This window comes from Amphibalanus amphitrite, unplaced genomic scaffold (genome assembly GCF_019059575.1).
Source record: "Amphibalanus amphitrite isolate SeventyFive unplaced genomic scaffold, NRLGWU_Aamphi_draft 000901F_arrow, whole genome shotgun sequence".
Taxonomy (NCBI): domain Eukaryota; kingdom Metazoa; phylum Arthropoda; class Thecostraca; order Balanomorpha; family Balanidae; genus Amphibalanus; species Amphibalanus amphitrite.
Genome location: NW_024882395.1, coordinates 180,276 through 197,108, shown reverse-complemented (window position 1 = coordinate 197,108; position 16,833 = coordinate 180,276). Strand labels below are relative to the sequence as shown.

General features: G+C 46.9%; 1 protein-coding gene across 2 annotated transcripts in view; it reads right to left on the bottom strand.

The window, feature by feature from the left end:
* Positions 1-14,122, bottom strand: part of LOC122367862 (inverted formin-2-like) — a 48,732-nt gene extending 34,610 nt beyond the window's left edge. Inside the window, exon 1 of one of the 2 annotated variants that reach the window (XM_043341337.1) lies at positions 13,968-14,122. In XM_043341337.1, coding sequence (XP_043197272.1) covers positions 13,968-14,020 — 53 coding nt within the window. In that variant the 5' untranslated portion in view covers positions 14,021-14,122. Of the gene's footprint in view, positions 1-10,021; positions 10,181-13,967 lie in introns of those variants that run through there. The other variant, XM_043341338.1, reaches the window with a different exon arrangement.
* Between the last annotated feature and the right edge of the window lie 2,711 nt (positions 14,123-16,833).

Genomic DNA, 16,833 nt, shown 5'->3' with positions numbered 1-16,833 from the left:
CCGTCGGTCTGGCTTGGACAACCGAACCGGAGAACTAATGGCTCTTCATCTTCACTGGAATCTTGCACGTGCCGGGCTGTAACCTGACTGGTGTTCTGAAGGTTTCCGGGAGCCCCTTCTGCCACTCGTGGTCTCAGGTCTCTGATGTGTCGAGGTATACCATCCACTTCTACCGCCTGCTCAGATATGATGTTTGTCACAACACCCTGTTCATAGCGCGTGTCACAGCGGACCTGCGGTGGCTTGACCCACACACACTCACCAACTTCGTATGGGCTCTCTGCTGTGTTTGGTGTCCGTGGTGCCATCATGCCCACATCCCACTGGACGCAGCTGCTCAAGATACCCGCGGGAGTGGACTGGGCGTCGTTCAGGTGCCGTGGGGTTGCGTTATAAATGTCAACGGCCTCCAAAACACTGCATCCTTTTCTAGCAGCGATGACTTTGACCGTGCGATGGTTTCTTTCCACTATTCCATTTCCAGATGGAACATATGCACAGCGGTATCGCACTGTGACGCCCCATTGTGATGCGAACTGAGCGAAGCATCGACTGCGAAAGGCTGTCGCATTGTCTACCAGCACCTCAGCCGGTGGGCCTCGATCCACAAACAGCACATCAAGCTGCTCTGCAACAGCCTCAGCCGTCTCTGCACTCAGTGGCTGCCATATTGCGAACCGGCTTGGTCCACAGTCCACCGCCGTGAGATAGGGTCGCCCGTGGACTTGCGTTACGTCAATCGCCAATCTTGTCCACGTTGTGTCCACCTCAAGTTTGCCTGACCTCCACTTTACGGGGGCGGGGTCGATAGACCGACAAATTTGACAGTCTGCGACGACCTTCTGCACCTCTTTTCTGGTGACGTTCGAATTTTCAAGGCGTGCAAAGTAATGCGTGCGCCGAATGCCTGGATGGCCCCATTCGTGATGCACACGAGCGACCAGGTAGCCTATGGCATCCGTACCGGTCTCGACAGCCAGTCCGCATGCAGGAGGCGCCTCATCTTCTCCTTCTGCCAGGGCTCGAAGCCAGCGGTGTGGTACGCGCGTCAGGACATCAGCTTTGTTCGCTTCAGATTGCACCAGTTCAACTGACAGCTGCAACTGGTATTCCTTCACAAGCGACGTAACTATCTCCACTCGGCGTCGAATCAGCATTTCGCTTGCTGCCTTCGTTCGGAGTCTTGTTTTACCACTGAGGCCGTCCGAAATCCACCGATGCACAGTTGCAGAATCCGTGTAGAGGGTGATCTTTTGAAAGCCCCAAGCCAGTGCCAAGTTAAGGCCTTTCACGACCGCATCAAGTTCCGCCATATTGATGTGCGTCACGTCACTGGTACGAAGCCACGCACCATCTTCAATGACTGAACCGCCAACTTCCAGCGCCACACCGATGGCTACTGAGCTGGCATCCACCCATAGATGGGCTTCATCATCACCGCAAACGTCCCAGCGGCCACGAACCGGATCCGATTGCCGCACTCTCTCTGTGACCTCCACCAGGAAGTTTCGCACGTGCTCACAGCGAACCTGATCATCCCAGCTCTCCGTCACTGAGTTCGCTCGGCGCTTGATGAACGCCACCGCTGGTCTCAGCCAGCTGCAGACCGGGAAGTGTCCCACGAGCTTTCCACACAGGGAGAACACAGAGCGCCGCGTTAGCTCGTCGGGGACGTCATGGCTGTCATCTCCTCTCCTCCACTGTAGCTCGCCGCCTTCTCCGTGGATAGACAGACCCAGGAGCTTGGCTCCATCACGCGCGCGCTCTGGCTCCTTTGCCACGAGGCCGAACTTTGAAAGATGTTCACGGACGCTGTCTGCCGACACAACATCCTCATTCACGAGAATGTCGTCCACGTAGCTGCTGGTCCCCTTCTTCACCTCTGGATCGAGTGACAGGACCGTGCTCAGCACCGACTTCATCACTGACGGTGATATGTTCATTCCAAACCCGAGTCGCGATAGAGCCCATCTCTTGCCCCTGAATATCACGGTCTGATACTTCCACAGGGACGGATGAACATGAATTTGCAGATAGGCTGATTTCAAATCCACAGCCGCGACATTGACTCCCATTTTCCGCCATTGTCTCATTTTCTCAGTGCATACGTCTGCATCAGCCGTGTGAGTATCTAGATGTTCATTCAGCTCTCGATAATCCAATACGGGCCTTACTTTTTTCTTGCGCTCCTGCAGCACCGCCATCAGCGGTATCAGTCCCTCTGGTTGCCCGTGCTCTGTCTGATTGTACGGAATGAGCCAGTCTTTAGCCACCCATCTTTGTAGCTCCTCTTCATACTCAGCCCGACGATCTTCCGGCACAGTATAAGACGCGACTCTGTTTTTCAGTGTGTCTGGCTCTCCTCGCTCCGTCCACTTCCACTCAACCATCCAAGTCTTTGTGCCCGAATCAAAAACAATCCTGTAGTCTTTCTCGTCGATACACAATGACTCAGGTGAGTATACGGTTCTTTCGTGAAAAACAACCGGCATCACGCCTGACGGAGCAGCAAGATCCTTTCCTGCGGCTGGCTCAGACTGTTGTTCCTTTTGTTCTGACTCAGATCTCTTCTCTTCACTCGCTGTTGCACCCACAGACAACGAGTAGGTGTCACCCACCACAGCTGCTGATTCAAACCTGACAGAATCTGAACTTGTCTCCTCACTTACTGCTGCACCCACAGCATCATCCACCACCGCTGCTGGTCCAAACCTGACAGCGTCTGAACTGCTGATCTGCACCCCTCCCATTGCAGTGATCGCGTTCATGCCCAAAATGAAATGAAATCCCAGAGGCTTATCCTTTACTACGAGAGCATGAACTTCGACCTCGGTTACCTCGGGCACTCGAATCCGCACCGTGCCTTCTCCAGCACACCGCATCATCTGACCATTTATTGCCTTCAGGTATATGTTTCTTCTCCGCCACTGCCGACAAACAGACTCGTGACAGATGCACAGACTGCACCCAGAATCAACCAGTGCAAGAACTCGAGTACCATCAACCGACACTTCTGTGCAAGGCAGCGCCTCTATTTTTGGACAGTCGGAGAGAAGGCTGGCGCTGACTGCTCTCCCACGGCGTTTTCCGGACACTGGCGGCGGAAGTGCGGACCACCACACCTGAAGCACTTGACATCGGTGCGCTTCTCTGTGCCCGTCCTCTTGAGGAGACAGTCTCTGGCGAGATGGTTTGCTCCATTGCAGTTGAAGCAGCGTCTCTCATATCGCGCTCCAACTCCACCGCAGCATTCGTCGGCTACGACTGGTGGCGGTGATGTGATTGCTGCATAGGACTGCGCCTTGACAGCGAACGCATTCGTGTCCGCCAAGACAGCACGAGCACGCACCAGCAGATCATCAATTCGCATAGACTCTATGCGACAGCCGGTACGTAGAACCTGTCGCACCGATGCCGGGAGACCAGAGATGAACGCACATACTAACCCGCGCTCACTGATTCCGCCAAACAATGCGGACAGACGTTTCAGCTCAGCAAGAAAGACATCCGGTGTCTCCGATGGTAAAAGCTTCCGCGAGACGAACTTCTCGTAGGCCACGAACGAATCGTGCGCAAATGCTGCTGTGAGTGCCTCCTTTACTTTAACGACATCTTCTTTATCTCCTTCAGGGAGCTGCTGATACACCGCAAACGCTCCCCCCGTCAGTCGAAGAGGTATAACTTCCTCAAGCTCGTGAATCCCTCTCAGCCTGCATACTAGCTCCACTTTTTCTATCCACTCAGTTACAGATGTTTTAGAATCACCACTAAACTCTGGTATTAAGCGCAAATCAAGATCCGACATAATTAAACTAAAAATAGGGCCGAAATAGCTTGTGAGATAAAAGGTGTGGAAGTATATAAAAAGTGCTATATTGCTCACCAATAAAAATGACAACCAATCCACCTACCAATCCACTCAACCCTCGCACTCGCTGCTCCCAATCTCCCAAACCATTGATTTTATTCACTGCTCTCGTGCAGTGATAACTTTACTCGTGCGCGTTAAATCGACTGATCCCCACAGTAGGATTCTAATTTGACGGGATTATATTTTTCCACTCCTGAATAAACGAATAATATGTAAAAATTGATCTAATATGAATATATATATATATATATATATATATATATATATATATATATATATATATATATATATATATATATATATATATATTGCATTTGGCCCCTAAAACTGTTTTACTTCTTTGCTGTCTACATGGTTAATAGGGTTGGGACCTATCTGCATGCTCTGTATGTTTTGGTAAAATAAAAAAGCTCAGAATTTTTAATGATTTAATTTAAAATCACTTTGTTAAAAAAATGCCTAGTTAGTTCAGAAATTAATTATTTGTGGCTGAAAACAACTTGCTTCTGATTGGTCGGGCTAATCATGACGTCACATGTAGGTATATAACTGTCTGTATATTTGGCGCAGTTGAGACATACATTTTCTATGTATTTTCCTATGGTAAATCGGAGTGATTGGTCGTGTTTTCAGTGTCTCTTTATTTTGCGCTGGTATTGCGCGGCTAAGAAGTTTTATCAAGAATGGCATATACTAAAATGTTCCTTTAATAATGGAGCTTCAATATCTGTGAGTTTTATTGGCAAGCGAAAACTGATTTCGCTGTTATTTTATCTGGAAATTACTCATTTTTTTAGTTCAATATTCAAAATATTTTACGGGAACAAGTTGGCACTTTTCTTGATTTTTGCACTCAAATCGCGTGCGATTCAACTGTATTGGAACTTGCAAAGAAGCTTGGTGATAAATTAACTGTGTTGTTATGGCACTGTTTGCAAAGCATGGATAATGAAAATCTGCCAAAGACTTAGCTACATAGCAATGCCTCAAGTAATACGCAGGAGGGACAGAATTCAGAGTCCGATCGAGAAGAATCGGTGCAAATGCTACGAAGACCAGGCAGCTCTGATACAATAGCTAGTCGTCTCACTACTCTCACTCCATTAGACCAGCTGATTCCTGACAGCACCGACTCGGATGCAAAGATGGAGCTCATCTTCCAAGCCAGAAACCAGTTCTTTGATGGAAGATGTGATGCTGCCTCTGTCTCTGCTTTGTTGGCCACTTTGGACGGGGCGGAGCTCCGCTCCTTGCGTGAGCGGCTATTCGCCTGTCATCCAGAAATAGTTCCTTCGTTTGCTGGCCGTTCCCTGATTAGGTGCAATACGGGGAGCTGTAATCAGGGAAGTAACTTTCCATATGAAAGGGGTGCAGGTGCACCCCCGTCCCCCATCCACTAGAAGTGCACCCCCATAGGCTAAGCGGCGCCCCACACGCCGCCCCACACGATTAGCTCTAGAGCAGATGGCGAGGGTGATTTCTCGGCTACATTCCATCTCGGCGTCGTGATGCTTGTGGGCTTGGAAAGCGTCCAGTCGTATGTAGGGTAGTGTAGGGGTAGGGTTGAGTTCAATAAGGTCCTTACATTTGAAAGGTTTGAACAACCCGCAATCAGCACAACATACCACAAGTTAAATAAAAAACTACCAAACTCCGCCCAACTAATATTAATAAACATTACAGCCAAACCAATGGCCATAAAAATATATCTCAAATCCTAACAGTTATCGCGGGTGATGGCGCCATGAGTTGCTATTATCCAAAACAGATGCAAATAAACATGCTTGTATGTCCTATGTATGTTTGTTTTAAAAACGTTGCAGCGGCGCTGGGAACTGCAGTCTTAGATCTGGGTATGTTTGGCATCTGCAACTCTTCATATACACATTAACCCTATTTCGGACGGGGAGACCTTTCAGGATTTTCTTGTACAATTGCTAAACGCCGCGAGACATTCAGCTCATATTTGGTGACTTTTCCTAAATGCTCATTGCGCACATCTCAGCAAAAAAAAAAAAAAATGCCGGGTCAGGTCAGGTCAGGTAACCAGAGCGGGTTTGTTGACCCCACCTCAGAAAAGTTTGCAAACACGTCAGAGCTTGAGTTTTTCACGAAGTTATTTCCTCTCATCAAGTCTTCAAAATAGTACCTGCAGTATGTGTCGTTTGTATATCTCAGAATTTTTTATCTGTGACCTGAGGTTAGGTCAGAGTCGTGACCTTTACATTGCAAGCCTATGGAAAAGTATTGAAATGCGACCTGCACCTCGAGTAAACGAGTCAAAACCACCCAATTCTTTAAGAATTATGACAAATTATCTTATCTGTAATGATCCAGGTGCCATTTACTGACAGGGACACCGGAGAGGGTTATCTGAGCCGAGATCATGTGAGGTGATATCTACCATACATCAATGCTCACAATACTTACAATATTGACAATGCTTTTGCTTACAACACTTACAATACTTACGATGAGACCAGCAAGCACTCTGCCGTTACAGTTCTAAATTCTGTTTCGAAAAACGACGTTACACACATTCGCTGCCAGCATAACATGTATTGTTTGACAGTAACAAAATACAATTGACATCTGAACACCAAACGGACCGCCATCCACTCAAATTTTATAACCCTGACCGGTCAGGGGCGAATGGAGGTCATTTCCTGGGCATTACACTCAGCCCTTGCACAAAATATCTCACCTCACAGTGATCATTACAACAATAGCACCGACTTGATAGTGGATTTCAAAGTACTTGCATCAGCTCTTCCTGCTATTGCAGACGATCATCTCCTCAGGGTAATGTTGTTCGGGACATGAACGAAGATCGTTTTCGGAGTTTCATAAGTGCTACTGCAACAGCCTGGCACAAAACAGGACTTGTACGCTCTTCTCTGCACTTTGCCCTTCAGTATATCACAAAAAATTGTTTAGAATCCATCTTACGCTTCTTTCACAGTCTCCCTTGCCACCGTAGGGCGTAGATAGATTGCTGTTGCTGGTAAGTTAAGGCACGGTAGATAGAAATTACCTCGGCTCTCAACGTCTTAAGTTATTTTCATAAAAAAGAACAAGTAAATGATCAATAAGATGACAGGAATGTAAACATTTTAATCGTTAAGTAGTCCAAATATTGGAATGAGCTTTTGCTTTTCAGCATCCTCCGATTCATCATCTTTATCATTTGAAAATTCGAGGTACATAAAATGTTTATCACGCGCTCATGTTAAGTGGGAATATAGTACACGGCAGACACATCAATTTTTGACACTGAACATTTCATCCGTAAATGTTTTAGCATAATTTAAAGTTAAAAACAGCGCGAATGGCAGAGTGAAGCAAACAACATCTTTCACCCATTGATATAACATGTAATCTGTGGTGCGCCAGATGCGCCATTATTTGTCAACCGCAGAAGGTGACATGTGACGTAACAGCATCAAGAGCATCTTTTTTCAAGAACTTTTCAAAACAAGTTTCCTATCTTTCTTCCCCCATTTCTCTCAGCTTATTGATTTTACGAGGCAATGGAATGCACCATAAATTCTGTGAAAATAGTTTGATCATTTTCATGCATTCTTAAAAAATCGAGTTCCCAACCCCATTGTTCGAGCAAGACGTCACATCCCTACGGAAAAAATAGTCAAACAACCAGCTAAGCTCTCCTACATTCTCCGCAACTTGAATAACACTTCAATAAGTTCCTGTTTCTTATAAATTATTCTAACAAAAGTTTTACATTTGTTTATTTATGTAGTATGCAAGACCGATACCTTATGACGCTTATAAAATCACACATTTGTTTCAGGAGCTTGTGCTAAGATCAATGCCATCAAATAGCACGACCTACCCCAGAAAACGAATACAACTGTTCATGAGTGTTGAGTGTTCACCCATCCCTGATTGCATGATACTGGCGTCAAATGAAAACTTCAAACATACCATTTATGCGGGTATGCGACAGCTAACTTTGTAAAAGCCTATTCCATGAAAGCAGATTGCTCTAGATATGACTTCGTCGGAGCAAATATCGCTATGCGCATTATGCTGATGGATTTAGCTCAGACTTACACGATTTAACCCTTGACAGAAACCATTCGTTGGCCCAGTTCAGCGTTCACGCATACGGAGGTTCCGAAGTTAAAGCATGGTATTATCAGATGTGATGTATTACGGATGTTGAGCATGGCTGTAGATGCTTTTATTGAGTTTGATGTTTCACGTCTGAAATTGTTTTATCTTTTAAATTTGCACGCGATCAAGTGTGAAATGCGTTATATTTCAAATTTAGGTTAAAAATCTTCTGCTTCAAATAATGAACACATTACACACGCTATAGGCATCCATCCATGCTCTGGAGAAGTCCGTTACGACACAGTGTCTTCTCTTTCTATTCTACGGCATTTTTCGTCCCATCCATACCCTGATGATCATCGCATGTGCAGTAAATGCACATTGCACAACTCGCATATAACACTTTCTAGGCACATAGCAGTTTGCACAGACCACGGAGAGTGCAATGCGCATGTAACAAGCACATGCACGCCAGCTTACTGGTATGTATGCACATAGACAACGAGTGATGGACCATGTGGGCCATGAGTCGGAGTTCGATGTCGCATTACGACAGCATCATGTACAAACGAGTTCGGATATTCACTCGGCCCAAACTCGGCCCAAACCGATATACGCTTACGCATTGGGCACATAAGCGCCCCCGACTTTCATGATTCATCCACTTCCAGGATGCTAAAGCGGTACCGTGACCACTTCCCAGCGGGAAATATTTGCCATATCCCTCTCATATCGCCACGACGATCCGTGACGTCACAGAATCGTGATGTCACCGACCTCTGACGTCATCAGTCTGAAAGGTCAGCGATCTATGACGTCACCGAGCGAATACCGTGACGTCTCGGCCACACCTTCGGGTCTCCCTCCACCATTCACGTCAGGCTGGCCCCGTCTGACACTGCGATGACACGGTAACCTAACCTTGTCTGACACGGTGTCATGACACGGAGAGTGGAGGTCGCGTGTGTCCTGCTAACACTGAGCTCCGGGAAACGGATGTCCTACAGGGCCCATGGGAAACTGCGACGAAAAGGCTGAGCTAGCACTGCGCCGGATTGGGGTCGGCCCAAGGGAGGGAGACCGCTGGAATCTGGGGAGAGAGGGGGAAGGGAGAGTGGGGAGGAGAGAGAGGGGGATTGGGGCAGGGAGGGGATCGCCGGTGTAGGAAGCACCGCTTTCACGCGCAGTGGTTCGGAACGAAACAGCTCGAAATCGAGCAGGAGCGAGTTCCCAATGAAATGGCTGCTGCTCTGAGAGATAAAATCTTCCGGACCGAAAGAGAAGCGATGGCGATCGCGGACTGAAAGAAAGCGATCGTAACGTGAGCATTGGCGATCAATTGTCGCTTCGTTGAAGTGCCTGACCTGGCTAGCGGCTCACCCACAGCACAGTTGGCAAATGGTCCTTGCTCTGTGGCGTAGGATAGCCATTCATTCAGATAAACATTTGCAGTTCCCAGCAAGTGAGCACTCGACAATGTAACAAACCCAAACGTATTTGATGTGTGTCTCAAGCAAGCGTGGCCGTGCGCTGTAGTGCTATCTGCTGTTTTGGCTCTCGCTCCCATTTTTTTGTCATTCAGCGTCATCCTGAGATGCGTTATCTGACAGTCCAGATAACTATTCCACCCACCCGCACGTGTTTCCTGGGTGGGGAATAGAGGTGGCAAAAGATGAAAATTTTGGGAACCAGACTCGAACCAGACCCGGCTGGACATTTCTGGAACCAGTCGGACCCGGTATTAGTTGGAATCAGAACCAGTTGGACCCGTTCCCCAAAAGTCAACTAATACAAACTACTTATAGGTATCATTAGTTGCATCATGTAAAACAGCCTATTTCCCACTGGGAATACTCATGAGCTTCTGTGTGCAAAGAAACATTCACTTCATTCACTTCATATTTTGCAATAATGTGTAGTGTGAAAGATGTACAGGTTATGGTTGGACACGGTTGGACCCGTCAGAAAATTTCCAGGAACCGGTCTGGACCCATATGGGTCCAGACTGGTTCTTTGGACCGGGTCCTCGGGTCCACATTTTGCCACCTCTAGTGGGGAAACACTCCAACTTACCTCCTAGTAGAGCGTCGCCTGCCCATCGTTCACCCGTCCTGGTATTTCGCTGCGATATCCTGTAGCCACAGCACTGGCTCGTGTCTCACAATCCAGTGTCACTACACATGCCAGAGCCCCACGGCCCACCAGCACGCCCGAGCGACTGACTCAAATGGCAGTGTCGTGCGGTGCGCCGGGCGGGCTACCCGCGGTGCCCCAGGCGGCCGTGCCGGGCCGTAAGGGCGACTCGCCGCCCAAACAACGGCCATTCTCGCCCTTACCGACAGAGCTCTGCACGCCGTCTGGAAACCGGACAGGTTTGCACGGAAGAGGTACAGGGGAGAGTGGGGAGGGAGGGGATTTCGCGTAAGTACAATGGATCAGCTGATGGTTGGTTGAGCGATGGTGACCTTGGTGACACAGAAAAGAACTCACCGCGTGTGACGTGTGTCATTGATAATATCACCATCGGAACATCAGTGGATGGCGACGTCACATATGAGCTGCAGCACCACGGACAATGGAATAATGATGCAGTGGATGGATACGTGCACTATGACTAGCAGGTGCGTGAAGGTTCGTTTTTATCGGGTGAAACAGTGATCAAAAAACCTTCGCTGCGACGGTTGCATGATCGATTCTGTTTAATTGAGCTGTGTCGTGGAATTCCAGCATGTTCGTAACCCTTGGCAGGGAATGAAATAAAAATTACATTTTCTATGTTCTCACTATGAGTTATGGGTAAGCCTCACAATAGATCACGCTTATACAAATTTCGAAAGCATACGTTGATAGTAGACCACACGTGATAACAATGACATCATAATTTTACACAATGATGTGCTTTTTTCAGGTGTTTCCCTAAAAAAGTTTCCAATCTTGCATGCTAGTAAAAAAAAGAGGAAAAACACAAGAAATGCACCATACACAAATAACGCATGCAAGACGCGTCGAAGCATCGCCAGATTGCCTTATAAAAATTGTTAACGATGATCACTGAAGCTGTTGACAGGAGCCGTGCCGTGCTATCTCGAAACGAGTCATGCTCAGCGTTTTGTGCGTTAGCCCCCGTTTTCATTTCTAGGGAGACGGGTCGGGTGTGAAGCATTATCAATAAAAAAGATCCTATGAAATCGACAGCTCTTGGCCTTCAATTTGATAATGAGCTCGAAGACGTGAACTTTTCCCCATGGTAGATGTAATTCGATTGAGTGCAATCCCATCGAGTGCACTCAATCAAACGTGACACTGACATCTCCCCGGAGTATTGCCATCCAACCATCTCACTAACAAACCAGTCTAGAACGGACCTCAGTATAAACATGAAGTGACTCGGGGGAATATCGTCTATGACTCACACTTCATTCCAACTTGTTACCGGAACTGAAACCGCCACTATCTTCTCCGAATGACCACTCTTCCCCCCCCCCCCGAGCGGCCGCGTGGGAGAAATCAGGTCAGGGTCATACGGTCAGTTGGGGTGCATAAGAGAGTCACGGGACGGAGGGGATTCCAAGAGTCCACGCAGGCGATTGGTGACTGGAGGTGACCGGTCCGGGTGTGATTATGGAAACGGAGAGGAATTCCCGACGGAAATGGCCGGTGTCGGCGGAATTTAGAGTACGGAGCAGAGTGTATTGAGGACAGACAAGGAGGACGGGTGAGGACAGGGTGAGGATAAGCGTGTAAGAAGGAGGACGAGAAGAGCTGTGATGACAAGACGAGACAAGAGACGAGACAAGAGAGAGAGAGAGAGAGAGAGAGAGAGAGAGAGAGAGAGAGAGAGAGAGAGAGAGAGAGAGAGAGAGAGAGAGAGAGAGAGAGAGAGAGAGAGAGAGAGAGAGAGAGAGAGAGAGAGAGAGAGAGAGAGAGAGAGAGAGAGAGAGAGAGAGAGAGAGAGAGAGAGAGTGAGAGAGTGAATGGAAGAGGATGGGAAAGAGAAATGATAAAGGTGAGGAATGAAATGGGAATTGATGATAAGAATAGTCCAGCAAGTAAGAGATGCGAGGACGGGCGAGTTGTGCGAATAGTATGGTCCTAAAATATTGAGAGTACGAGGAATGGTGATAGGGAGAGGGTGAATATAGCCAGGGCTAGAACTGAAAGGCAAGGACAAGGAGTGAAAGGGACGAGGTGGGATAAGACTTGCCGAAGTAGGTCAGTAAAGGACCATTATCCATTCCGTCTCCTCCAGCCATCGAACAGAAGGGCCTTGCAGCTGCCGGCTGGCTGCAGTCGGTCAGAGCGGCACTTCAGTTATTCACCCTGCAGCAGACTGTCCATTGGTGCAGAACACTCTCCGCCAGTTAGGTGGGACTGGCCACACAATTGTACCACGGTCACAGTCATCCCGCCTGCCTGCCGTTGGCCCGTTTGCAGTGGCGTTTTGGGCCACAAAGGTCGCTGAAGGTCGTGGATGACGGACTGAAATGTCATTTGACGCAGCCTCGGTCGTGTTACAAGTCAGGAATAGGTGACAACCATATATCGACATCACAAGATTTCCACATACGGTGTGGCGATTATATCAATGCAAAGACATCTCTTATGGTAAAAAGCAAGTGATCATCTGGAACAGTTACATGTCTCATACTAGCCTCTACCGCCAAAAGGATATCTATCCAACACATACCTACCACGCACGTGTATTGAGCCGTGCAAAATAGCGGAATTGACTTTGGGGAGCAAAAGTTTGTCGTGTCTTGAAGCGTTAAAACCGCAAGCTTCTGAGAAACTAAGTAGCAGTCAGCTTGAGTTATACCTAGAACGGCCGCCGGGTGCATCGCATCTTTCTGTTTGGGTTAATCATCAGACAAAGTTATGGTGGCAACCAATTCAAACTGGAGACATAATGTTCGGCATTCTAAATAATCCATTATAACTGTCTAACGCTGTTATTCATTAGTTCAAGGAAGTGGGATGAATCAAATCGAAAGAATCTAGCCAAAGTAAAGCAAAACATGCCTCAAGACATCGACACAATGAAGTTGAATGAGGCGTACATATTAAGTATTATAATCAGCACCGACATAGTCACTGTCTTTTTTCGTATGCGTATTTTCTCAAGTGAAACATCAGACCCCACTAAGCGCGCTGTAGACAGTGCGATTTTATCTGAAGGGACTTACGAGTTCCATAAATTCTCTGAACCAGACAGAACTAGTTCAAGCGCCGCGCCGAGCTACCATCTATCTTATCTTATAAACCGCGGAGGCGAGGGGCCATGCGACACGTGCTGAGACAACCTAATACGGTGCCATTGGTAAAGAGGTCACTACAAAATTGATAAACATTTGACCGCATGTTTCGTTGAACAGTTTGTATTTATGCCTGACTATAGAGCACTGTATATAGTGGTCACTGGTCTATGAACCAATCTTTTTCTAATTGCGTTTGATGGATAGAGGTGGGCTGGGGATTTTCGCAACTGCAATCGATCGGGAAACCACTTCCCAATCCAGATACAAACAATCTTTAGTAATTCCCCAGAGACGCTGGCACATTTCAAATACTGAAGTAAGCTGCATCGGATTATGTCTTAGATAACATCTTATATATAAAGATATGATATCAAATATGCCTATGCTGTTGTGATATGTGACAAAGGCAAACCTAGACGGGTACAGTGCACGTGACTCAACAGTGCATATTTTGCACGATCCGCTGGCGCAGCTCCAAAACTGCCTTTCACATATCGCGAAAACACGGTTGTTACGCATTGTGGGCAGTACCAATACACACTTCAGGGATAGAGGTCTGCACTCTTTACCCCTCACCCATCAAACATTTATGATCTGGGACGGTAAAAACAGTTTAACCATGTAATGTATCCCCTTATCAGAAATGTCGAAAACATTTTGGGATAAGATCATAACTCAAGCATTTCCACTTATCTTCTCACTAATATCTAAAACATCGTGAACCTTTCCCAAAGACCACTCAATACGAATACCGATGCACGTACCTTTTTCCGAAAATGGCGCGGATGGCCTTCCTCGTTCGCCCGTTGCCGCCCATGGCTGCGGGTGCGGTCACCTCCTGCTGAGTCCGCCTGAAGGGGAGCACTGGGTGCTCCCTCGGAGATCCCCTGGTCGCACCGTCACGGCCGCGGTTCGACACACCACTATCGGTCTGCACCGTGACAGCGGCACCAGCCGCGAGCCGCAGGCGCTCGCCCCAGCTTCCGCCCTCGTCCGTCCACAATCCACACCCTGCACCGACCGGGGGGGGGGGGAGGGGTGGTGACGTGGTCTCGGGGTGGGGGGAGTGGTGATGAATATTGAACATCGAACATCGCCCGCATGGTTATAATAGGTCTGGACGAGCTGGGGATGATTGTTTGGTGAGTATTGATATTTTACACAAATAAAACTGTCGTTTTTAGCTGTTTAGAAACATGGTTATCCATCGCCGTCCAATCTTCATTTAATTTTCCAACAATGCCTCTTGATGTTGTTGAAGGTACTTACATACCTAAATACTAACCGTTTTCACGACGGCCATCTGGTACAGATTTGGTGCAGATTTGGTCAATTTAGGTCCAGTTCGTTTGAAAAGTTATCAGTTTGGGCTGCGCAGATGCTTACCTATATACCTCATTTTTAAAACTGTCAGACATTATTTTCGATTAAAGCACTGGAATAAATTCATGAGGATAAATGATAGCAATATAAATGAATATTAACCATGAATAAATTGATGCTATAAAGATATTTATTGTAAAAGAGATTTGGTACAAATTTGGTCAAATTAGGTGCAATTGCGCAAATGGTCTATCTATAGATAGATCGTCGTGAAAACGATTATAGTATGATTTTCGTGCCCACGGTTTACGCAGATTTTCGCAAAAAAAACACCTCAGCTCAATGATGACCTTATCTCCCGGGTCTATAGTAGCCGTTTTCACGACGGCCATCTGGTACACATTTGGTGCACATCTGCCATCTGGTACAGATTAGGTGCAGATTTGGTCAAATCAGGTTCAGTGTGTCTCTTAGCAGCTACCAGCTGGGTTGCACTTATTGCTTATATGCCTGCTTTGTCATATTATCAGAGAGCATCATCGATTAAAACACTGAAATAAATTCATAAAATGAAGATATTTGCTGTAAAAGCAATTACTATAGGTGCAGATTTGGTCAAATCAGGTGCATTCGCCGGATAGCCCGTCGTGAAAACGGCTAGTATGACCTTGGTGATTACACAATACACATCCGTCTTGAAAAGAACAAAGTGCAAAGCGCACCCATTGCCCCGCACTCTGCAGCAATCAGGAAGGATCAAATGCAGCGGCCCGTAGGGAAATTCTGTCCCATAAACCACTAAACGCGCCAGCACCTTGACGTCATCAATTTCAACGCAGGCTCAAGATGGCATTACTGCGGCACTTACGTAAGTAAAATGCTTAAAATCCAACACTGTGAAATGCATCATGTTCGAAGCATTTCGACCTTGCTGGAAGGGTTTCTTTGTGTTATTTGCTTATCAGTGATTTCTAACTATCAACTTAGCATCTTTTTCGATGTCTTTCTTTTTAAGCAAAATTGCGTTGTGGTTAAATGGCTCGAACAACCATACTTAGGCTTATAAAGTACCGGAATATAAAAGGAGGTTTACGAGACACACGTCAACGGGTTTCATATTTGACTATTTTCAACTATGTAAGCAGCGTTATAATTTTTTACAGAGTTTTTTAAGCTTATCTGCCATTTCAATGACTTGTATGTTTAAATCTATGCACCTATCAATTCTACTCTCTCTCTCTCTCTCTCTCTCTCTCTCTCTCTCTCTCTCTCTCTCTCTCTCTCTCTCTCTCTCTCTCTCTCTCTCTCTCTCTCTCTCTCTCTCTCTCTCTCTCTCTCTCTCTCTCTCGCTCGCTCCTCGCGCGCGCCGCAGGTTGCGTGCATTTTTAGATACTGGTATCAGTGGCAGATTACCTGCGTATCGCTCTGCTTCTCACGGAACTGGTATGCCCGCCGTTTTATCTCAGTATAACTGCCAGCTGGGCCTATCAAAACACATTTAGACTGTCGTCAGAAAATCCACCTGATACGAGAAAAACACTAAACGCTAAATAATGAATTTAAGATGAAGAATCAAGGCCATAAAAGACGCGCCCATCGGCTAATCCTATTCGTACCTTATCATTAATTCGTTGTGTCTGCTACTACCAGAAGCTTGGTAGGTATAACTACGCCTGACACGTCTACAAAAATACGAAGTTTGGTGATGGCAAAATACAGAAAAGGCTTGGAAACGCGCCTAAGTCATTTCATGAAACATCCCTAGAACGCCTAGGGGGGGTTGTATCAACCCCCCCCCCCCCCTGAGGTTTTTTCAAAGTGCACGCTAAACGGCTTGTCGTAGCGGGCTGAAATTTTCAACACCCTCTGGGGCAACCTTTGCGCATCTTTTGCCGAAAAAAAAATGATCGGGTCATGTCAGGTCACGGAGTTATGACGTCATAAGAGGTACAGCCTCCGGCCGGATTTTCACAAACTGAGTGCCAACGCCCGAGGTTTCCTGCCGGTGGTACGGACATCGGTTGATGGATCGTGATGAAACTTCCCATGCATGTTGGGGCAAGTATTGGCTATCATATGGTATAAGAAATTTGACCGGGTCAGGTCAGGTCACGGAGCTATGACGTCACAAGAGGAACAGCGTCCGGTACTATTTTTGAAAAGCGCCCGAACCACTATTTTGCTAATTCTTGTCACCTCAATGGGAATATGCAGCAATATTAGCTTCTATAGGGAGCAAATGGACCTCCCAAATCCAAAAATACAATCAGATTTCAAAAATTTAAATTTTGATTTTTCGAATTTCTG